Genomic DNA, 25,013 nt, shown 5'->3' with positions numbered 1-25,013 from the left:
CAAAAGAACTCAGGGAAATTATCCTGTGCAGTCATAAGATTATGTAGTCAGCTGTTCTGTATCTAGAAAATCATGACACAAACATGTCAGAAATGGGAGGCAGCTGTAAGAATGTTCCTATTTGAGTAAATGTAGTTTGTTGGTGGACATGAAATTAAATTTCAGTAAATATAATTTGCTGGTGGTACAGTTTTTCAACATGTATCAAAATCCTTACGTGCCTACTCAATTCCATCCAACCTCAAGAAATGTGACAGGCCCTGGGCTAGGTTCTGGGATGCAGGGTAAAAAGGAAGACAGAGTACCAGCCCCCAAAGGAGCTAACTGTGAAGAACGTATTTCAGGAAGGGTGAAGTAGGAGGTGCTAAGGAGGGAGCAGCAAGGGGATTTAACCTAATCCAGAAAGTCAAGAAAGGGTGAAATGTCTTCTAAGTGAGGCTTGAAGAACAGGAAGGATTTAGTTAGGCTGGAATGGACAAGATGAAGCCTCTGGGCAAATTGAGTAGTAGGTGAAAAGGAAATGATAGAAGTTGTATACACACACACACAAAACGTGAGCCCAAAATGAGGTTGGCAAATAGGCGAATTCTTCAAGCTTTATAAGTCATTTTAAGGAGTCTGCACAATGTTCAAAATAAAAGGGAAGAGTGATGAGTGAATGTTCTGATCCGTGTTCTACTGTGTATTCGACTCAGTAATTCTACTTTAAGGAAATTATCCTAAGGAAACAATTATGAATTTCTGCAATGATACAGTTAAAAGGATGTTTCTAATATTGAGACTGTCTAGAATTGCAAAACTTTGAAATAACCTAAACGTCTTACAGTAGTGGTTTAGATAAAGAAGACGTTGGTTCATCCCTATATTGGAATGCTATGTAGCTGCTAAAGATACTGTAGAAAAAAAATTAATGACATGGAAAAATGCAAAATGAAGGTTATATAAAACATACATAGTATAATCTCAGTTTTGCGTGCGCGCACGCACACACACACATACACACACACACACACAAACAGGTATACAAGACACTGGAATGCTAGAAACCTAAATGCCAACTTACCTTTTCGTGTGGGATTATGGCTGATTTAAATGTTAACGTTTTGATTATTTTTTCTAAGTGTTCTAAATGTGCTATTTTTGTAATTTAAAAACTATGTCTTAGAAAAAAGAATTTAAAAAAGAAAAAACAAAAATTTAAAAAGGGAAAAATTTTAAGAAAAAGAAAAACAATTTTTTTCTAATTATACGTCTTACATGTCTTAGAGGTTTCCGCGGTGCCGGCCATATTCTATTTCTTGACCTCGGCTGGGTTAACACTGGCCTTTTGCTTTACTTGTTAAAATGTAAACTTGTTTAATAAAGTTTCCTCTCTGCATTTTACATTTCACGATTTTAAAAATGTTTAATAATTTATTTTATTTTTCAATATTTTATACACAGCCCAGCGTCTCTAGTATATCGTTCCACAATTTCGGAGCAAAGTTGACACCTCCTACCGCCGTTGATTTACCCATCTGAGCAGCATGGACTTCAAGTCCCAGCAGGCATTGCGGCCGGCACACCGGGAACTACGGGGTCCAAGAGGAAAGCTGGGAGCGACCGGTCCTTGCCCTCCCAGAAGCCCGCGGGCGGCTCGGAACGCCGTCCGTATCATGGCCGCGGGAGCCGGGACGGCTGGCTCCGCTTCCGGCCCGGGCGTTGTGCGTGACCCGGCGGCGTCACAGTCGAAGAAGCGTCCCGGCAGGGAGGGCGCGCAGCGATCGGACGCGATGGCGGGAGGAGGCGGGAGCAGCGACAGCAGCGGGAGGGCTGCAGGCAGGCGGGCGTCCCGCAGTGGCGGGCGGGCTCGGCGGGGGCGCCACACACCGAGGCTGGGGGGCTCCGCGGAGCGGGGCGCGGGGGAGGCGCGGCTGGAGGAGGCAGTCAACCGCTGGGTGCTCAAGTTCTACTTCCACGAGGCGCTGCGGGCCTTTCGGGGTAGCCGGTACGGGGACTTCAGGCAGATCCGGGACATCATGCAGGGTGAGGGCCGGGCCTGGGGAAGGAGGCTGGGGCTCCTGGGAAGGTGATCTGTGGGGCCCGAGTGTAGCGGCTGGGGGGTCGCCGAGCCAACAATGTCTTCTCTCCCAGCTTTGCTTGTCAGGCCCTTGGGGAAGGAGCATACCGTGTCTCGGCTGCTGCGGGTTATGCAGTGTCTGTCGCGCATTGAAGAAGGAGAAAATTTAGGTATGGCTATTTTTTATGTTCTTCTCTGGGCTTCACTTATTTAGGGTTACGTTGTTTTCAAACTTACATCCTAGACTGAAGGGTTCAGGGTTAAGGTGGGCTACTATGTTTCAATCACGGTGTTTATTCTCTGGCCTTAGTTTTCTCCACTTAGTATTCTCTTGGCTGCTTTTCTATGTTTTTTATTTCCTCCCACCTGTTTCTTGCTCGCCCCAACTTTGTTGCTTTGTAAAGTGAATTATGTGAAGATGGCCATTTTTCCTCCATAGTAGAGTCTCTTTAAACTATGAGCACTTTTTTTTTCTTTTCCTAAATTGAACTTGACAGCTGTTTAGCAAAATGATCTTTAGTTTCTGGCCGTTTGTATCTGATCCTGCCATTTGAGATACAGATGCATGTGTTAAAAAATAACTTTTTACCTGTCTTGAAAATTAGTCACTTGAAATTCATGGATTTGAATTTGGACCCTTAACATGTTTGTAAGCCTGTAGCCAGTATGTAAGCAAATTAAATGCAAATCTTACTATATTTGCATGTTTCTTTTCTATATATATATATATATACACATATATATATACACATATATACATATATATGAACATAATTCTTCTGCTCTTCAGAAAATAGGTTAAAGTGAAAATTGTGCTCTTTGTCCTAGACTGTTCCTTTGATATGGAGGCTGAGCTCACACCACTGGAATCAGCTATCAATGTGCTGGAGATGATTAAAACGGAATTTACACTGACAGAGGCAGTGGTCGAATCCAGTAGAAAACTGGTCAAGGAGGCTGTAAGGCTCTATTTAAAATTTTTTTTTCTTTTACCAAAGATCAGAGGTCTTTGAGGAATCTGCTTATCTTTTTTGTGTGGGGTGGAGGACAAACAGGGATGGAGAGAGAGCAAGTGAGCAGAGCACACTCAGAACACATAACTCACACACATAGATGTTATTTCGAAAATCAGGTGACCCTTTCCTAGCCCAGACTTGGAAAGAACTGTTAATGGCTCAGCTTTTGTGATTTTGGTGGTCTCCCTTGTGGCCCTGGCAGGAGGGGCCACAGTACACAGGAAGTGAGTTGGCATTGAAGAATGACATTTTGTAGGTGGTTATTACCATTCAGAGCAGCACTGTGAAAGGGCTAAAAGTAAATGGGCTAGGATCTTGTCACCCTTGTTTATTATAGACCAAGGAGAATAGCTGGTGCCTTGGGAAATGTGGGAATGCTTTGAGCTCTTTCATGCAATTGCAGAAAGAGGCTTAGGGAACATTCCCCTTGAACAGACAGAATCAGAGGTGCTGAGATACCAGCCATTTTGAAAAACAGTAGTGGTAGAAGGCTGGCGCAGGCAGTGTTCTCGATAAGAAAAAAGCTTGTAGAGTGTCTAGGAATTTGGGACTGGAACTATGTCATGGCTCAGGTAGCTTCAAGTACTGGAACTTATTTATATTTAAAACATTGAAGCAGCCATGGAAACCAGTCAGAAAAAGCTTTTTCTTCTCCAATAACCAAGGCTGGGGGTGTGGAAGCAGATGCAGAGGTGGGGACTGAAGGACAACAGCTCAGCATTGCCTTGGCGGTAAAAGTAAGGAAATTGGTAAGAAAAGATAACAGCACCTCATAAAAGGATGGGATCTTGGGGGTGGTGGGGGGGTAAGGGACAAAACCTTGTTTAGCAAAGACTTTCTGTCCCTTGGCTATGTGCTGGGTACTCAGACACCCTGTTTAAAAAAACAACAGGTAAAAAACTGTGTGTGGGGTGCAGATTATTCAGTTAAGGACCTTGGGCAGGAACTACTGTTGGACTTACAAAGAATGCTTAGGAAATTCCAATTCCAAGGAGGAACGATTGCAAGAATAGATTTTTAGTATAGGTAAGTCAGGTTTGTGTTGGAGGTAAAATGCCAGAAAAGACATATTAGCAAGGGAGGAGAAATCCAGGGCTACTTGCAGAATAGCTAAGGATCTTTTGGATGGGAAGAAGTGGTACCAGTTCAGGGTACTTTATGTAACTACTGTTAAGTAGCCAGCTAATTCAGAAATGCAACTCCTTCAGAACACAAGGGGTATAGATCTGTCTTCTGGCTGCTCTTCTGGTAGAGTCTATGGGCTTTTATCTTTCAGTTGAATATTTATTATTTAAGTTCATAGATCTGTTTGGGGGCTTCATTAGGAAAAATCTATTAAGGAAAACCAGATTCCCTTAAAATAGTCAACCATTTTCTTATGTTGACTCCCTTCTGCTTTTTCATTTTCCACCAGGTACCAGATCTCTTGTTACTTACTATATTACTGTTGACTGCTGTGTAACAAATTAACCCCAAATTTAACAGCTTAAAACAATAAATATTATCATCAACCCCAAATTTAACAGCTTAAAACAATAAATATTATCTATCAGTTTCCAAGAGTCAAGAAGCTGGTAGTGATTTAGCTGTGTTTCCTACTCGAGGTCTCTCGTGAGATGATAGTCAAGCTGCCTGCCAGGGTTGCAGTCATCTCAAGACTCAACCAGGACTGATGGGTCTGCTTCCATGCTCCCTCACATGGATGTTAGCAGGACTCACTTCCTCGCTGGCTGTTGGCTGGAGACTTCAGCTCCTCGCCTCTCCTTAGGGCTACTTACAATGAGATAGCTTGCTTCCCCTAGAGGATCCCAGAGAACAAGAGCCCAAGACAGAAAGCTGTAGTCTTTATAAACTTATCTCAGAAGTGACATACCACTTCTGCCATATGCTCTTGGCCACACAGACCTGACCAGCTGGAATTTGTGGGTGGAATCGCACTATGCAGGAGGTGGGTATCATTGGGAGCCATCTTAGAGGCTGGCTACCATAGTTACCTTGATATCCAAGTTATTAAATGATACTGTATCACGTCTCTGATTTATTTTTTTAATTTCTCATTTAGTCATAGAATTTGTTACCTTGGAATACCTCGGCTCATTGAAGCTTTTTGATGCGTTTTTAAGATCTCTAAAGTATCACAGCAATTTATCTTAAAGTTTATTAAATTTTTTAAAAAGCTTATCAAATAAGTTGTTTGTTAAGTTAGAGCTTCTCAATGTATGATCCAGGGATCTTTGCAGGTCTTCGGGACCCTTTCAGGGGTCAAAACTATCTTTACAATATTGCCAAAATGTTAGTTGAGGTTTTCAGTGCACTGACATTTACACTGATGATGCAAAAACAGTGACGGGTAAAAATTTCTGGTGCTTTAGCGTGACCGTGACCAAGGCAGTGGTAAATTGTACTGGTAGTCATTGTATTCTTCATTGCCACATGCTTGCAGTTTAAAAAATAAAAAACAGCCAGTTTTAATTAAGAATGTCTTTGATGAAGCAGTAAAAATTACTAATTTTATTAAGTCTTGAGCAGACGTTTTTCCAGTATTTAGTCTGACAATATAGGAAGTTTTTCTGTAGCATTTCTGCTGCATACAAAAACATGATGGTTTTCTTCCCGATAAGTACTTGTGTGATTGAGTTGCATGCTGCTGATCTAGCTGCTTTTGTAATGGAGTACCATTTTTACTTGAAATAACTGACAAACTTTGGTTATTCAGATGTGGTAATCTGGCAGTCACTTCAAGGAGAACAAGTGACAGTATTTGTTGGCAGAGGTAAAATTCAAGCTTTCAGGTGAAAATCAGAATTTTGGAAAACTTATATTCATGTGCTTGGTAGCTTCCCAATATTCAGACTTTTCTGATATGATTGATTGTGATATTAACAACTGTGATTTTAAAAAGATTTTTAATGAATGTATCAACATTTGGAAGATCATGACTCAGTAAACCACTAATTTCCAAATGATCGATGAATTGTATTGCAAAATCATTCATGGGTAACAGATCCATTAAAAGTGCAAGACAGACTAACAGATTTTAATGTAATAACGATGAAGAGTTCACTTGCCAAAGTTTGGTGTAGAGTCAAAGAAGAATGTCCACATTTTCTGAAAGAGCTATTAAAATACTACTCCCTTTTCCAACTTTATATCTGTGTGAGGCCAGATTTTTTAATATATTTCAACCAAAACAACATATCACAACAGAAGAAATGCAGAAGCAGATATGAGAATACCATCTTTCTTCTATTAAACCAGGTATTAAGGAGATTTGGAAAAATGTAAAACAATGCCACCCTTCTCATTAAACTTTTATTAAATAAGTAATTTTTCATAAAGATATGTTATTTATGTTAATCTGTAATGAGTTTGTTATTTTTTAATGAATTAATAAATATTTAAAATTTTTCTCAGTTTTATATTTCTAATACAGTGAATACAACGGATATAACCCACATAAACAAAAGCTCTTTGGGGTCCTCATTAACAGTTTACAGTATAAAGAAAGAATCCTGAGACCAAAAAGTTTGAGAATTGCTTCTGTAAGCTGATAATAATATTGAGACTACATTGGTTTTCTTTTCATAACTAAGAGAGATGCCTCAGATTTCTGTGAACAGGAGAGAGTAACATATATGGCATGTTCTTGGGAAGCATTTAGGTGGTGCTTTTGCTGTGTACCTTTGGTAATAGCACCTTGATTTTCTTTGAGGACCTTACCACATTTGAGGGGCTGGTGCATCAGACACAATGTCTTGAAACTTTAATTCTTGAAACAAAAAGCTTTGTCAAGGCTTTTTGAGCATCTGTGCTTCCCATAACAGCCTGGTTTCTTTGGTGAGTTTGCTTTTTTAGCCTTTCTTCATTTCTGTGAGTTTGGTTTTCTCTTCTTATGTCCTTTCTGGCCTTGCCTCTAACATAAACCTATCTCACCTATATTGAAAATCTGTGCTTGGAATTTCCCTTTTGTTTAAGTTAGCCAGAGACCATTGCTATTGCTTAGATGGTAAGAACCTTAACAGAAACATAAGAGAAGAAATTATACTTATTTCAAAAACTTTCAAGTTTTCAAAAAGCAAAGTTTGATCTCTTAAAAAACAAAAACAAATGAAAAAACTTCTCAGGAAATTAATGCATAGTTTTTAAAAAGCTCATAGTACAAACTTCGGAGGCAGACTTTCAATTAAGATTTTGAAAGCATTCACATTTCCTTTCTTGTTTCACAAATTAAACATAGTAGGAGAGCTGTATTCCAGTTCTGGGAAAGATAGATAAGCATATTCTTCTTTCTTTTATTTATTTATTTTTGGCCACACCACATGGCATGTGTAATCTTAGTTCCCTGACCAGGGATCAAAACTGTGCCCCCTGCAGTGGAAGCACAGAGTCTTAACCATTGGACCCAGGGAAGCCCTTCTTCTGTCTTTCTTAATGCAAGTATAAATCCTGGACAGAATGAATGGAGAACTCAGAAATGTAAAGGGTAGTAAGCTAATGGAGAAGACCAGAATATGAAGGTCCAAACTGGTGATGAGTAGATTACCATTTTTTCCCTTTCCAGTATCACCAGGCCTGGACTTGAAGGATCCTGAAACCTGGAAGTGCACCCCAGGTGTGAATAGAAAGAACTCCAAGAGAGGCTCTCTCTGGTCTGAAGAGCAGGAAAGGGGATCTGCTAAGGATCAGAGAGGGTGGAAGAAATCTCGTTTTTTGGGTTTTTTTTTCCTTTTTTCCCTTCTCTATCCTAGCACCCAGGCATTACTACACTGGTAGCAGCAGTGACCCAGTGATGACAGTGGCAGGAGAGCAGGCACCTAAACCTAAAGGAAGAGAAGCCCTTCTCTTTAGCAGTGGAGCTGTGACTCCCAGAACTTGAAGTGGATTCCATTCCTTTTTTTTTTTTTACTGTCTATCCTGATGCTTAGTCCTGGATGCAGATGCAGTTAGTGTGTGGCAGAATAGGGAAACTAAAGCCCCAGGAATGCAAGGCTGATTCAGTATTTGAAAATCAGTGAATGTAATTTACCCTGTTGGTCCAAAGGAAAAACCATATGGTCATATCAATTGAAGCAAAAAAACGTTTGACAAGATTCAACATTAGTTCATGGTAAAAACACTCAGCACACCAGGAATAGAAGGGAACTTCCTCAACCTGATAAAAGGCATCTACAAAAAAAACTACAGGTAACATAGTTAATGGTGAAGAATGGAATGCTTTGACCTTAAGATCCAAAATAAGGCAAAGGTGTCCGTTCTCACCACTTCCACTCTACATCATACCAGCAGACCTAGCCAGTGCAGTAAGTCAAGAAAAAGAAATAAAAGGCAACAGACTGGAAAACAAGGAATAAAATTGTCCCTTTTTCCAGATGACATGGCTATCCATACAGAAAATTCCGTGGAATATACCAGAAAAGCTATAATAAGTAAGTTTAGCCAGACTGCAGGATACAAGATCAACACATAAAATCAATCATATTTTCATATTGCTAGCAGTGAAATGAAATGAAAATGAAAATCTGCAATGAAATTACCAAAACAGTTATTTACAATAGCTCCAAAAAAGAAAAGGAAAATATGTATAAGTCTAACAAAACATGTGTAGGATCTGTATGTGGAAAACAACAAAATGCTGATGAAGAAATCACAACCTATTAAATGGAAAGACATACCCTGTTCATGGATTGGAAGACCTAATATAGTTAAGATGTCAGTTCTCTCCAATTAATCTATGGATTTAATGTAATTCTAATCACAATCTCAGCAGGATTTTCTGTCGATACTGATTCTAAAAGACATATGGTAAGGTTAAAAAAAAGACTAAAATAACGAAAACAATTTTGTAAAAGAAGAATGAAGCTGGAGGACTCACTACCCAATTTTAAGAATTACTATAAAGCTACAGTACTCATGACTGTAGATATATAGATTCGTGGAACAGAAGAGAGAGTCCAGAAATAGACCCACACAAATATGACTGATCAATTTTTAACAAAAAACATGAGGGCATTTCAATGGAAAAAGATATTCAACGGAAAAAGGATAGTCTTCAACAACTGGAATTAAAACAATTGGATGTCCCTATGCAAAAAATAAATGAACTTTGACCTAAAACTCATACCAAAATTGATTCAAAGTGGATCATAATCTGAATGTAAAATGTAAAGCTATAAAACTTTTAGAAGAAAACTTGAAAAAAAAATCTTCATGTCCTGGACTTAGGCAAAAAAGTTTTTAGATATGACACTAAAAGCAAGATCTGCAAGAGCATAAAGTGGACTTCATCAAAATTAAAACTTTTGTTCTGAGAAAAACACTGTTCAGAGAATGAACTCTCAAAATGAACAAGAAAACAAACACCACTATTTTAAAAAAACAACCAAAGAGAATACACAGATAGCAAATAAGCACATGAAAAGATGCTCATCATTTAGTCAATAGGGAAATACAAATTAAAACCACAGAGAATACTGGGACATACCTATGAGAGTGGCTAAACTTTAAAAACTACTAACACTAACAAGTGCTAGTGTGAATGTGGAGCAACTGGAACCCTCATACATTGCTGATGGGGTGCAGAATGGTATAGCCATTCAAGAAAACAGTTTGGCCATTTCTTATAAACATGCATTTTCCAAATGACCCAGCAGTCCCACCCCTGGGTATTTACCTTAGAGAAATGAAGTTATGGTCACACCAAAACCTGTACATAAATGTTCTAACACCTCTATTCATAATCACCAGAATTGCAGACCACCCAACTGTTTTTCCAGTGAGTGAATGGATAAACAAACTGGTACATCCATACAACAGAACACTGCTTCATCAATAAGATAGCAGGAACTACTGATAATGCAACAATACAGATAGATCTCCAGGACATTATACTGAGGGAAAGAAGCTAGACTCAAGGCTACATCCTTTAAAAATTAAGCTGTGTGATTTCATATATACTGTATGATTCCATTTATATGACATTCTGAAGAGATGAAACAGTGAAAAGATCAGGGGTTAGGGATGGGGAGGAGGTGACTACAGAGTGCAGCACAAGGGAGGTTTATTTGATCCAAGGTTTTTGGTATCATTGTGGTGGTTACAGAAGTTGATACATGTGTTAGAACGGTATGCCAAAAAAGTTAATTTTACTTTATGCAAGTTAAATAACATTTTAAAACGTAATAGGACCTGGGACTTCCCTGGCGGTCCAGTGGTTAAGACTGCCTTCCAATGCGGGAAGTGTGGGTTCGATCCCTGGTTGGGGACCTAAGATTCCAGTGCCTCGTGGCCAAAGAACCAAAACATAAAACAGAAGCAATATAGTAGCAAATTCAATAAAGACTTTAAAAATGGTCCACATCAAAAAAAATCTTTAAAAAAAAACAATGTAATAGGACCTAAACGATTTATAAAAAGTAAAACCTTTGTATGCTTCAAGAAAATAAGTATAGTCTTAGTATAGTTTTTCTGCTGAAAATGATGTAAAAGTGAATATGATGATCTGATTAAAATGAAAAGACTTATTTACTTTGTTCCCTCCCTGGCAGTAGGAACTTAGTGTTGTGCCTGCTCTTCAGAAGCGTTTGACACCAGTTTCCTTTGCCCTGTATGGCTGTGTTCAGCATGTGGAGGACAGAAGCACCAGAGAGTTGTACTTTCTGAATTCCCTTGCTAGTCCTCCTTCTCTTGGTCTGTATGTTTCTCCTTAAATTCTTCCCTGTGAAGACTGAAAATATCTATGGACCAGTTTTTCTTCCCTTTTTCGTGTGTGAGATAGGTTTCTTTGAGACTGGATTTAAGGTAGCTACTTCATCCTGTTAGATAACTCCAGGTGGTCCCAATTTTTCCTTGCTTTTCTAATTTTTAAAAAAAGTGCACATATGTTTTTTAAATATCCTTTTTAATTTTCAATCACTGTTATTTGCCCTCTACATATGTTCTCTTGGGGGGTCTTGACGAAAGGATTCTCCTTTTTCTCTGTGGCTGATGAGACCTTCTCATCCTACCTGAAACTTTGTCCTTTCTTTGCTGCTTGTGGCTGAGCTGGGTTTGTTTGTCTCAGCAATTCCCTGCACACTTTAACTGGAGTTGGCCCACTGGGGTTTACAGTATGAGAGGCTGTGCTGGTTCTCCTAGCGAACTGGCCTCAGGCCTTTCCTGAATGGAACTAGCAGAACTCTGTGGTCAGCAAATTATTCCCCTCCTCCCCCCCCACCCCACAGTATCTCCTCCTCTCATTCCCCCCATTACATCAAAGCTTTTGCATCCAAAAAGAACAAAACCAGTTGTTCTGGGGACCTGGGATGACTCCTGTCCATTTTGCCTTTCCTTAGGAAGCCCTATTCAGATTGAGTAAATGTCTGTAATCCAGGAGATCAGATTTTGCTTTATCAGCTATTTTTTTTTTTAATCCAATGTAATGTTAAAAATCTACTACCTTACACACTGAAAGAGCGTACGGTTGTTCATACGCTTGAATAATAATTGTTAGTTTTTAAATGCAGGAATTTGATAGAATGTGAAAAAGTTCTTGGGTATGTAAGACTCAGTTTTACTTTTTAGTTGAGCTTATTTTGATATTTGATATTCTAATTATACCTTTCATTATTACAGCAGTTTTAAAAAAAGTCTTTTTCCCCCTTTTGTAGGCAGTCATTATTTGTATCAAAAACAAAGAATTTGAAAAGGCTTCAAAAATTTTGAAAAAACATATGTCCAAGGACCCCACAACTCAGGTAAATTTGATATATTTTTGCTCCCGTGACCTAAATCCAGCTCATTGCCTTTTGTGGGGAAACAGGGAAAGGGTTCTCTGTCAGGAATGTTATCTAAATATTCGCCTTTAAATATTCAGCACCTTGAGCATGTTGCCTTTTATCCCGGATAACTTACTGTTAGAATGGCATTTCAAAAATTTGTTTGAAAATTTTACATAAATCATTTACTTGCCCATTACTGTCAGCTTTCTGACAGAACTTTAGTGATCAGCACTGGTATTAACACTTCTGACTTTACATAAACATTGATCCTGCAGACTTGAGAATCTGCCTTGGTGAGGACTTATCTTCTATTTTCTGGTGTCAAAAGCTCTGTTGATACCCTGCTCTTATTTTTTTTCCTTTATAAATATAAATTTTCAGTTTTTGAAAAGGTAATACATATATGTAATACAACATTCGAAAGGTACAACAAAAGAGCTTAGTGAAAATTCTCTCATGTCTGACTCAGCCATCTCGTTCCTCTCCTTAGACGCAACCAATGTTTTTTTCTTTTATTCTTAACAGAGATATTCTGTGCATATGCAAGCAAATAAGTATGCATGTGTGTATATATACAGACATACACATATATCCATTTTTCCTGTTCTTCCCATATACATATGTGAGCATATTCTACACACTAATTTGAGCATTTTGCAAATTGCTTGTTTCCCTTAATATATCTTGGAGATCTTTTTATATTAGTACATAGGGAACTTTTCATCCTTTTTAGTTTTCTTTTTTTGGAAGTTTAAAGATCTTTATGTAAAAGTATAAAGGTACTTTAGATGTTAAGTTCTTCATCCTTTTTTTTTTTATAGCTACATAGTAGCCTACTGTGGCTGATCAGTAATTTTTTGACTTGTTCTACATTGTGGTAGGCTTCCCTTCTTATATGTGTACCAGTGATAATCATTGACAGCATTGTGAACGTTCTGATAGCTTTGTTTTAACTCATCATCATTGAATTTTTACTGGAGTTTTTCTTTCTCACATTGCAAAAATTGGTCCTTTGTGTAGAAGCTGAGAAATGATCTCCTGAACATTATCCGTGAAAAGAACTTGGCCCACCCTGTTATCCAGAATTTTTCCTACGAAACCTTCCAGCAGAAGATGCTGCGCTTCCTGGAGAGTCACCTGGATGATGCAGAGCCCTACCTCCTCACGGTGGGGCTTGGCCTTCTCTTCCCGTAACTGTGATGTAGCCTGGAGGATGTGTAGGCAGTTAGAAAAGGACAGCTCTTTTTTAAAGTGAAAAGACTAAATGTGTGGAAAAAACTGAATTATATGTGCTATCTTTCTTAATTAAATGCCTTATATATTCAGAAGCAGAGATCCTGGCAGAGGCAAATGCAACATTCCTAGTTTCCCTCACCTCCCATTTTTACTTCCTCTATGTGGCATTTATCTGTGTGGTTAAAGTAGGAGAACATTCAATTACAACTGATGGTGGTTCCCAAAGGAGATGAAATCTGAGTTAAGTTTGGGAGAGGAAGAGTGGTTTGATAGATGTGGTATGATGGGGTTGTTGACAGGAAGGAGGCATAACTGGAGAAAAGTGTGACTAGAGTATGATTAGCAAGAGAGGCCAAATGAAGACATACTTTAACTGGATCAGAGGGATAAGCACAAAGAATGGATGCAGTGAGGCTCAAGACAGCACAGGGGAGAATTAGAACCTAGTCTGTCATAGAAGGTGGACCATGAACTGAGTGAGAGGTTTTTTTTGTGTGTGTGTGGTACGCGGGCTTCTCACTGTTGTGGCCTCTCCCGTTGCGGAGCACAGGCTCTGGACACATAGGCTCAGCGGCCATGGCTCATGGACCTAGCCGCTCCATGGCATGTGAGATCCTCCCGGACCGGGGCACGAACCCGTGTCCCCTGCATTGGCAGGCGGACTCTCAACCACTGCGCCACCAGGGAAGCCCGAGAGGGTTTTTTTTAAAACAAGGATTTTGAGAGTGTTCAAATTATCCTAGTTCCTAACAGTAGATCTGCAAGGCCCATATCAGGATAGTGTCAGTGATCCTAGCAATCATTTGGCAATTCTCAAAATTATTTGTAAAGCAGATAGTTTGGAGTGTTCAAGGAGCAAGTGTCAGGATACTTGAGCCTGGCCTAGGAACCCTTCCATCATATTCAGGTAACTGGAAAATAACCTGTCACTCTTTCTGTTGAGGACAGAATTCTCAGCTCTTAAGATACCACTCCTTACAGACATGCAATCTAAAATGTAATGATACTGGACTGACTGGAAATGTGTAGAAGTTCAGTCTGAGGGTAACAGAGGAGCAGCTGGAGTTAGAGCAAGATTGGCCTACTGAGGGCTTCATGTGGTACAAGTAAGGATTTTCAAAGAGTTGTTAATAGGCAAAACATTTGTGGAAACAATCATGAAAAATTCTATACACAAACTAAAAGACATTAATGTAGACATCAGTCATCCCTAAGTTAAAAAAAAAAAAGATTTGACTTTTGCATATGACCCCAAAGGTCTATTAGGTATTCAGAAACTAAATTAGGGATGAGATTGGAAGGATAGAAGAGGAGATACAAAGTAAAATCATTTAAGTATTTGTTGTCCAAAATAACCTTTCAGAATTCTTGGAACATCAAGATGCTTTTAGCACCACTCAGGTTGAGTTCTCCTTTAGTATAGAAAACTGTGAGCCACTTTTTGAGGGAAGGGAGGAAGAAATTTGAGATAATTCTTGTAAGTTCGATCCCTTTTTATGTCCTCCTCTAGTCTATGCCTAAATTGGGTTTGTAAGTGAGCATGCTTGCATATTGAGTATGTTCATGGTGAAAGAAGCAGTTAATGAAATTCTGTGACTTCCTCTTCCTGACGACATCTTTCCTTTCCCAGATGGCCAAAAAGGCTTTGAAATCTGAGTCTTCCACCTCAACCACAGTGAAGGAAGATAAACAGCCAGCACCAGAGCCTGTTGAAAAGCCACTCAGAGAACCTGCCAGGTGAGAGAGATGCCCTTTTGTGATGTTGGCTGAAACACTGGGGTGATGTGTGGGAAGCATAGTCGTCATCTTCGAGCAGGATCAGTGGTTTGACCTCTTAACATGTTACTGGGTTACTCGTGGAAGGCACTGTGGGATTTACAGAGCACATCCTGGGAAGATGGGAATATTGAAAACGAGACGTCAGATCCTTGGCAGAAGTTCCTGACTGGCTATTCCTCAAAGGTTCTTTCCTTCTGTTTCTCTCTCCTTGCCTCACCTGTATCTACTCAGTACTTCCCTGTTGATACCTCATCTCTTAATGCAGTGCTCACACTTGTGAATCAGATTCCCAGGACCAGTTAACAAAGCAGAGGTCACACGTTTAGATGTCTTTGGGGGCCCAGTAGGAGATGTAAAGGAGCAAAGTGGGTCTAGGATAATACAGTTGAGAGCACGGGACTGGGACACAGAGAGGGCATGCTTTCCAGCTTCATGTGATTGTTGCTACGTGAGATGTCCAAAGATGTCCAAACTTCAGTTCAAATTTTTATGTGAGACGTCCAAAAATTTTTTTTTGAGATTTCCCAATTTTTGAATGTTGGCAGTTAGTCCAATTAAAAAAAAAAAAAAAACTTGAATAGCTTAGACAAGACACATCTGCCAGCTGGGTTTGGCCTGCAGGCTGCCAGTTTGCCCTCTCCTAACAGTTTTTACTTAAAACATCCAAATGATAGATGAACTTTATTTTGAAAAGGCAGTTTCTCCAAGACTGTGTGGCACTCTTCTCACTCTGAGAATTCTCAAGATCCCATTTATAAGTGTAGTGTAGGAGAAAGAGGGCAGAATGGAGGCCAGTCTTTTACTTCTCTCACATGAGGGTTGGACTGGGACAGCTGGAAGAAGAGTTTAGACTTCAAGGTGAGATTGCTGGATTATCAGTTGGTTGTCCAGATGGATTGTAGTTGTTAGGCACTACACAGAGTTCTTGCATTGTGGAAAGCACCACTTTAGTCCATGCAGACTAATGGGTTAGACAGCACACAGGCTGAAGAGGTCTCTGGAGGGAGTATCATTGGCCCTAGTTCCTTTAGGGTTCTCTTACTTGAAGTTTAAGCTCCATAGTTCAACTTACATATCATATTTGAAGCCTCTGTTTAACACTTATAAATGGAAGCTTTTATAAATAAAGCTTGTATCACGCACCCTCTCTGTTTTTTTTTTTTTTTTTTTTTTAATGAAGAGTTCTCAAGGTGAGGAGTTTCTAATTTGAAGCTTCCCACTTTGAAAAAGTTGTGGCTGCTTGGACAAGCATCCACAATGGTGAAACTGATCTCTGTTATGTTCGCATTATTTGTAGGCAGCTACAGAACACTCCAACCACCATTGGAATTACGGCTCTGAAAGCAGCTTTCAAGACTCTGTCCAGTGCACAAGATTCTGAGGCAGCCTTCTCAAAACTGGACCAGAAAGATATGGTATTTCCTAATAAAGTGTGCCCACCATCACCAGCCCTCAAAAACAAGAGACCGAGAAAAGATGAAAACGAAAGTTCAGCCCCTGCTGAGGGTGAGGGTGGCTCTGAACTGCAGCCCAAGAACAAGCGCATGACAATAAGCCGATTGGTTTTGGAGGAGGACAGCCAGAGCACTGAGCCCAGCGCAGGCCTCGACTCCGCCCAGGAAGTCATTCCTGCTTCACCATCCAAGCCCACCATCCTCAACCAACCCCTCCCTGGGGAGAAGAATCCCAAGTATGAAGACCTTCTTTGTAGAAGTTTGGGGGCTGGTTGGTGGTCCTGGTTATGCCTGGTATTGCTTCCGGGAATGAAGTAACTTTCAGCTAAGTTATTCACCACCAAGGCTTGCTCAGACTGCTAGAATGTGACTCAGGGTGGGGAGTGACGTCGTAGCCATCCTGCCAGTTCTGATGCCCCGCATGTGGGCTTCCAGGCATTGCACTAGGCAGGAGTGAGGGTGAAAGGGTGTCAGAGCCTCCTACTCACCGCTGCTTCCATTTTTAGCAAACTTCTGAGTGCCTTGACTACTAAATATTAGTCTTGTTTGTTAAAGGAAGTTTGTTTGAATTGGGCCACGTTATACTTTGATCCTTAAAAGAGATTTATGAATATTTATAGTTTTGCACGTTCTATGAGCATTTTGAGACTTGGCAAATTCAGTAATTACTAATCTCTCACATTCTGCTAGGTTCTGTGGGGCAGTGGTTAGAATGCTTTCATTTTGCTCCCCATCATGACCCCCAACCTGGCTTTCAGTTTTGCTACCATTTGTGCCCTCTTGTGGATCTTTCCTCTAGGCAAACTGGTCTGCTTGCTCTCCCTGGAACCCTGTTTCTACTACGGTACTCTTCTTGCTGCCTCTCATTCCCCACATTCGGACTATCATTCCTCCACCATTGCTTATCAAAATCCCATCTGTCTTTCAAAGAGAAGAGAAGCTGATGTTGACTAAATACTTTCTGCGGGCCAAGCACTTTCACATATTATCTTACTGAATATCTACACTCACTCTGTGAGTGATTTACTAGCCCCACTTTATAGGTGAGGAAGATTCAGAAAAGTTACTAACTTAACCTGAAGTCACACAGATAAAAAATGGCAAAATTGGGCTTTGAGATTTTTAATCCCAGTCAGTCTTGACACAAAAGCCCGTGGCCTGTATACCACGTACACCAAGCTGCCTCTTAAAACTCTGCCTCCTCCATAAATTTCCCCTGGTCACCCTGCTGTCAGTGATCACCTCACTGATCTCCCACGGTTATTGCCATCTCTACTACTGCTCTCTGTTACAGCTGTTGGGGGACCTGTGTCCTGGCATGCTTGTGCTGGGTGCCCTGTAGGGCTGTGGCATCTGATAAATGATTTATACTCGGGCACAAATCTGCACTATATGCACCACTTCCTGCATCTGGAAGTGAGTGAGTCATTGGCTGGGCAGGCAGATGCAGTCAGCACACTATTGCTCTCATTTGATACCTGATCTCCTCTACCCCTCACAGCAATTCTATGAAGTATAAGTATTGCTCCCATGAACAGACAAGGAAACTGGAGAGAGTGCATGATTACAGTGGTTTTATAAATGGGAGACTCTGTGAAGGTTTCAGATATACCTCTCTCATGTGTCAAGGGTATGAAGTATGATGGGTGCTCTCAAGCAGAGGTGGGCAAATTATGGCCCCTTGGCTAAATCCACCTGCTGCCTGTTTTTGTAAATAAAGTTTATTGGAACACAGCCACACCCATGAATTTTGTATTATCTGTGGCTGCTTTTGATGCTACCTTGAGTTGAGTAGTTGCAACAAAGACAGTAAGGCCTGCAAAGCTGAAGGTACTACTGGCCCTTTACAAAAAAAAGGGATCCTATGACCCCGGCCCTAAACGAAGCGTATGTGAGGTGCCTTGGGAGCTGCAGGGAAGAAGAGCTGGGCCTGGGCAGCAGAGTTGTGGGTGGAGCAACCTTGCTGAGGAGCAAGTGTTGAGCTGGCCTTGAAGAATGAGTAGGAGGTCATCCAGTAATATTGGGAGGTCGGTTCTAGGAAACAGAAGCCTCTTGAATTACAGCATGAGAAAGCCTGGTATGAGCCGGAAAATGTCATGTAGTCTGTATGGCAGGAGAATATAGGGCACAGAGAGGATGAAGGGAGAAAAGTCTGGATGGGTAGATGGGCCAGATTTTGAGTTCCTATTATATTCTATCAGGCAGAGGTTCTCAAGAGGGGCTTCATATCACAATTACCTGTGCAGTGTTTAAAAAAATATATATTCCCAGGCTCCTGTCTACTGAATTAGAAGGGACAGGGTAGTGTTCTCTAATCTGCTTTGCTAACTGTGCCCCAGATAAGTCTAATACACCTCATCAGAAAGCCTCTGAGCAGACACCACTGAGGGCTTTTGAACAGACACTGAGGGAAAGGAGAAGAGGAGGGTGGTTGGAGACTGCTGCCCGGTGAGCAGTCAGGACCCAGGGGAAGCTGGGCCAGTGGAATCTGAGGAGGGGAAGGCAGGATTAGGGTCTATCACCTAGACGGCAGGGCCACGACTACTATATTTTTATATCCCCCACAGCACAGAACTAGTGCTTACTAGATAGTTTACTAACCAAACAAAGTAACAGTTCTTGGTTCTTGCAATTTAAGGGGCCACATGCAAAACTTCTATAAAAGGCTAGCAAAGGGTAAACATTTTAGGCTTTGTGTCTCTGTTGCATATTCTTCTGTTTTGTTTTTTTTTTTTTTTACACAACCCTTTGGAAAATGTAAAAACCATTCTTAGTTCAAGGGCTATACAAAACCAGCAGCCACAGGCTGTAGTTTGCCAACCCCTCTAGACCATTAAGTTTTAACTTCGCCAGTCAGGAGCGCAATGAGCCAGGAAGTGACCCGGCTTGCCCTCACGGCCACCTAACAGTTAAGATGAGGACCAAGGTCTCAGCCCCTTCCACAACATGAGAAGTTAAGAAATACCAAAATGTTTATACATGTAATAGCAAATGCTGAGTTCAGAGGAGGAGCAGAAAGTTACCAAGTGATCTGCAAAGACTGTCTGCAGGAAGGGTGAATAGCCACTTAGGTGAAAATGATGGACCCTGAGGTTAAAATCAGTTTTTATCCCAGGACTTGGATAAATAGATGGAAAACTGAAACTGTAATGCTGTCTGACCTTTATTTATGAATAGTAATTGACACAGCTAATATCCTGAGAAGAAAAAAACTCGTGTAATTTTTTTTTTGTCTCAAGCAAATCAGTTATTCTTAGAAATAACCCTTTGGGGGATATGATCCAATTTAAAAATAAAGAATAGTAAAGAGTCCACCATTTGTCCCAGCCACTTAGGTAATTGCATAGAAAACTCATGGAACTCAAGGAATTTTTTTCATGTTTATGCACTTATTAAACAAACTGCTTTCATTTGCAAAATACCCAGACAGCCTTAAAAATAAATTTTTTTTATAGCGGGGACGGAAACAACAGTTTGTTTCTACTCTCTTGGTCAGGTTTTTCGGTGACTTTGATCTATATAAATTCTTCAAAACTTAGTTCAGATACTTTCCATGTTTGTTTTGTAAAGGATGTTATAATTCTGAGGTCAGATTTGTGCTATGTTCTGTAAGAGTGACTATAATTTTCATTTATTTAATAACTTGGGTTTTGGATTATTTTTCAGGTTTGGGACTGTTTTTGGTTGCACCCAAGTACTCAAAATTTCATGTTCACAGGAATGATTCTTGTTTGCTTACTATTCTAATCTTTGATGGTATAAGTCCTTTACAGTTCTTTGATAATCTCATTATTAGTTTAGCTAGTATCTCTCCAGCTTCTATGAAGGTGTGTGTTACTGTGCCCGGTGTTTGGAGTAGACAAATGAGGATATGGTCCCTGCCGTCAAGGTGCTTATGGTTAAGGGTATGTCGTGATACGGTTGTGTAATAAAGTAGAAGCACTATCATAAGGGCAGAGGAGCGGGGGCTTTTTGTATGTGTTGGGCAGTCTTCATTGAGAACGATGGCCTTGAAAGATGGGCAGGACTTCACTTGGCAGGGAAGGGAATCCCAAGGAGAGAGAACAGCAAATAGAGAGGCAGGAAAGCACAGAACTTACAGGAGGAAGGAGGAGCAGAGGGCGGTGTGGGTGTTGGTGGGGACAGGAGGAACTGCTGAGAAACTGACAGGCCAGACTGCATGATCTTGATTCCCCCATATGGGCATTTAGGCTTCACTGTTTAGGCAGTGAGGAGCCATCACTGAATAGGGGAGGGATGTAGTAATTTTAGGATGATTGTTCAGGTGGCTTTGGAAGGGGAAGGGGCTAGTGGGGAGAGACTCCAGTTAAGAGGCTAGTGTAATACTGGTGAAAGGTATTGGACCATGGGCTTGGACTAGGGGAATGGGGAGGGAAAGGAGAACAGTCCAGAGATAGGAATAGAGCATGTCTGTGATGGAGGGGAAGGAATTTGCAGCTCTAGGTTAGAAGAATGCTGAAATCTGTAATAGAGTCCAAACCAAACCAACCAACCAACCAACCAGACAAACAACAGGAAAATGAACAGATCATTGAGGGGGATGGTGATGTATCCAGTGCTGAGTTTGAGAGATGGTCCTGAAACCTGGGGGATGTTGACATGGAGAGGCCTGGCCAGGTCAAGATTTGGGAGTTGTGTGTAGGTGAATCTCGAATGTGGTCACAGCAGAACAGGGAGGAATACAGGGCCACGAGTAGAGCTAAGGACAGAGTATGGGATGACCTGGGATGACTTTGTTTTACACCTTGTCCTCTCGCTGATGTTCCCTCAGAGTACCCAAAGGCAAGTGGAACAACTCTAATGGGGTTGAAGAAAAAGAGACTTGGGTAGAAGAGGACGAACTGTTTCAAGTTCAGGGTAAGCCAGAAGATTCTCATTGGTCTCTCCTTGACACTTGCTGAAGTGTAGGTGCATGTTACTGTCACATCAATGTTCCAGAAATTGCTTGTCTCCAAACTAGAAAAAGTTTAAAAGTTCCTCATTGTGATTCATGAGGAATCAGTTTTATGTCTTTTCCCATTAAACAATGGAGACTATCAAAGCAACGCTTTATATTTAAAGAAAACTCCTGGTTTGGTTTAATAAATCCTATATTTAATTGTAGTTGATGTTCTTCCTAAAGTTTTTTAATTAGAAAAGGTAGAAGTGGTCATTCCTTACATGTCTTATTTAAGTAAATAATCTCTTACCCGTTTCTATATATGTGTTTTTTTCTAAGATGAGAAACTTTACTTTTCCTTAATTAATATTGAACTTCATAGTATTTGCATTAGGATCTCTCCCACCACATATTTTGCTCTCTGATGGAAATATATACATGCTAAACCTTAGTTTTGGAGATTCTGAAGACTTCTGTAACACAGCAGCAACAGTAATCCTTTGCCAACCTCAAAGGTTTTGCCCTTAAAAATGACCTTTCATTGGCAAAAGCATAGTTGGGAAAATCAAGATTACACAGAAAATGGGAGAAGTAACAATAAAAGTGGCATTAAATATTTTAAGAACAGGATATAAAAGTTCTAGAAAACATCCACTTCTGATGCAGTCCAGATTTGTCAGTTTCAGAAATCGGCTTCTACTATATCATGAAATACTTCATAATTTAAAAATAAATAATGTGCTCCTGTAAGTATCCCTTTTCCTGAGTCACCTTTCTTCACTCTTCAGGAAGCATTACTGGGACAGTGGCGTCTGCTGAGGCAGACACTGTAGCAAGTTTCACATTTATGCAACTTTGCCTTTTCTTGCAGCTTTTTAACTGGCTCTTGTTGGCTTGAGATGGCATGTCCATTATACTTGTATACCCTCCTGTAGCCCCCTGGTCCTTTAAAATATTATCTTGGTCCCTGTTTTTGAGGCCTGATCTATTTCCATAGGATGAGAGGGTAGAGTTTGACCAGATCTCACATGGTCTGTTGGAGTGGGAAGCAATAATCATTACCCCGTTCTTTATGTTTGAAGAATTGAGCCAGATTTTTTAAAAAATGTATTTATTTATTTAGTTTTGGCTATGTTGGGTCTTTGTTGCTGTGTGCGTGTTTTCTCTAGTTGTGGCGAGTGGGGGCTACTCTTCGTTGCAGTGCATGGGCTTCTCATTGTGGTGGCTTCTCGTTGCGGAGCACAGGGTCTAGGCACACGGGCTTCAGTAGTTGTGGCTCACGGGCTCAGTATTTGTGGCTCATGGTCTCTAGAGCGCAGGCTCAGTAGTTGTGGCGCACAGGCTTAGCTGCTCCGCAGCATGTGGGATCTTCCCGGACCAGGGCTCGAACCCATGTCCCCTGCATTGGCAGGTGGATTCTCAACCACTGCGCCACCAGGGAAGCCCCCAAATTTAATTATATCTAACAATCAAGGATTTGGAAATTCAAAAACAGTAAAACTGTGTTATTTCAAAGCAGTAATTAACAAGGGGTTATAAAGCAGAAATTATATATGTACATACACACACTCAAATATGTGTATATATATACACAAATATATATATTACACATGCATATATATATATATATGTATGTGTATATATATATATTAGGATTTTAAATACCACAGTTCCTCAGTAAGTTGAGAAAATGATAGTGCTTTTACTAAAGAGCCTGAAATCCATCATTAACCAACATTTATTGAATGCCTGATTGTAAAGTATTTGCTTTGTACAGATTCTCATGGACTGAAATGATTGGTATCTTGCAAGCAGAGGACAAAACCAAATTATCCTTTAGTGATGTCCTTTCTTTTCTCAAAGTTTGTAAAATTTGAATCAAGTTTTCCCTTTGGAGACGTTCTATGTCTTTTTCTTGTGGTTTGTGCCGAGGAGGTAAGCTCTGAAATGAGTCTACTTTTAATGTTTTCCAGCAGCACCAGATGAAGAGAATACAACCAATATAACACGAAAGCAGGTAATTTTAAATTCTCTTTTCTGATCTTTTCTGGTTGTGTAGGTAGAAGAGAGATAAAATAAGTACCCACATCTCACAGGCATAGACTACCCATGCACCTGGTAAAAAATTTTATTTGTCATTTTCAGATAATCCAAACTAAGTTAAATACTCTCTGGAAGAAAAATCTAGGTGGTCAGAAAGCTGACGCATTTCCTAACCGTGAACAACAGACGTTTGAAATTTTGAATCCAGAAATGGTTATCAGTTGAGGCTGAAATGGCAGGACACTGAAAATTAGGAAATGTCCAAATCCATGGTGTTAACTTATATTCTATATCATGTTTTAAAAGTATAAATCCTTCCTTTGGGTTCAGATTATTCTCCTAGGATTGAGTTTACCTCTTTACTATATGAAAGTATAAATAAGTGGAAACACAGGTTGTGATAAATCCTTTGTTTTTTTGGTTTTTTTTGCAGAAGTGGACTGTAGAGGAAAGCGAGTGGGTCAAGGCTGGAGTGCAGAAGTACGGGGAAGGAAACTGGGCCGCCATTTCTAAAAACTACCCATTTGTTAACCGAACAGCTGTGATGATTAAGGATCGCTGGCGGACCATGAAAAGACTTGGCATGAACTGAAACAGGCCTTCATTTCCACAGAATTCACAGGAGCATGGTTCCTAATAATAGCCCCTGGTAGTCTGCTGTTTCTTTCAGAAGCTGGGCTGGGATGAGAATTTTGGGCATCTTCCTCCCATGTGGGGGAGGTTCCAGTTCCACTTCATCACAGTTGGAGATCATGGAGCTGAGAAACAAAGCCAAGTCCACCCCATGTCCTTGACAGAGATGACAGGCACATAGCTTGTACAGTGCCAGAATACCATTAGTATTTCCCTTCTTTAGTGGTTTGCTTGAATTTAAATCCCTGGTAATCAGTAGAACCTTCTCCTAGGAAATGGTGGAGTCTGTTAGGAGTCACTTTTGACTCCATGACCTGTTAAAACCAGCAACATGAGCATTACTTGGAGCGAACTTGTTCCAGGTAAAGCTTTGGCCTTCTGATGCACATGCAAAGGAACTTCATCTGTCATGAGCCCAGGCTGATGAGAAACCAGTCCTGGTGGAATCAGAGTCCCTTTAAAAATTGTTTAGCCAGTTGTGACATCAACTCCTAGACGTGACTGCCTTGGCATTTGCTCTATTTGCTGGGCTATGTAGGCAGGTTTAACCTCCACTTCTCACGTGGTTGAACCAGTGTGTTTTTTGGTAAAATGGTGATTGTAGATAAGCTTAGCCCCTCTCCCCATCCTCTCTTCCCAATTCCCTTCTTTATGCTGGACTTTTAAAGCTTAAAAAAATCCTGATTGAGTATAAATGCCTAATTCCATTCTTTGTGAAATGGTTGCTTCCACCTGATTCCCTAATTGTGCTGTGTTAGTGTCTTGCACTGGAATTCAACATTCCCTTCTCCTTTTGTACTGTGTTGTGCTTGCTGTCTCTCAGACATCCTTAAAGACTGTCTTTTTAGGAAAAAAGAATTTCAGTAAAGTGTTTTCTGTAATTTTTTTAAAATGAGAATTATTGTCCATAACTTGTAGCATTCTTCATTAAAGTCTTGCTTCTCTCAAATTTAAGTAGCTGTTTATTGCAGCTGAAAAGATGGAGGTAGCAAAATGTTGAACAAGCTTTGCTAAACCATATTGTCCATGTTAAGAAGCTGATGTCAAACTGTATTGGATGTTCTAATCCTTGGAAGCTGTGCCATACAGAGATGTGAAAGTTTCCTCTTAATTTGTCCATTTCTTCATATAACGTAC

The 25,013-nt window shown here is 40.3% G+C and overlaps 1 protein-coding gene across 3 annotated transcripts; it reads left to right on the top strand.

The window, feature by feature from the left end:
- Positions 1–1,637: 1,637 nt before the first annotated feature.
- On the top strand, positions 1,638–25,013 carry TERF2 (telomeric repeat binding factor 2; the record flags this gene model as incomplete). Of its 3 annotated transcripts, none has more annotated exons than XM_082677220.1 (10): positions 1,638–1,703; positions 2,134–2,229; positions 2,888–3,018; positions 11,721–11,807; positions 12,852–12,998; positions 14,698–14,804; positions 16,144–16,536; positions 21,093–21,178; positions 23,174–23,217; positions 23,677–25,013. In XM_082677220.1, the coding sequence occupies 9 exons, from the start codon at positions 2,190–2,192 to the stop codon at positions 23,833–23,835; spliced, it is 1,194 nt and encodes a 397-aa protein (XP_082533346.1). In that variant the 3' UTR covers positions 23,836–25,013. The 3 variants fall into 3 exon arrangements, with proteins under 3 accessions (XP_082533346.1, XP_082533345.1, XP_082533344.1); XM_082677219.1 differs by having other exon boundaries at positions 1,656–2,025; positions 23,177–23,217; XM_082677218.1 differs by having other exon boundaries at positions 1,656–2,025.

This window comes from Grampus griseus, assembly GCF_964374135.1.
Source record: "Grampus griseus genome assembly, chromosome: 19".
Taxonomy (NCBI): domain Eukaryota; kingdom Metazoa; phylum Chordata; class Mammalia; order Artiodactyla; family Delphinidae; genus Grampus; species Grampus griseus.
This window is presented reverse-complemented; position numbering and strand designations above follow the sequence as displayed.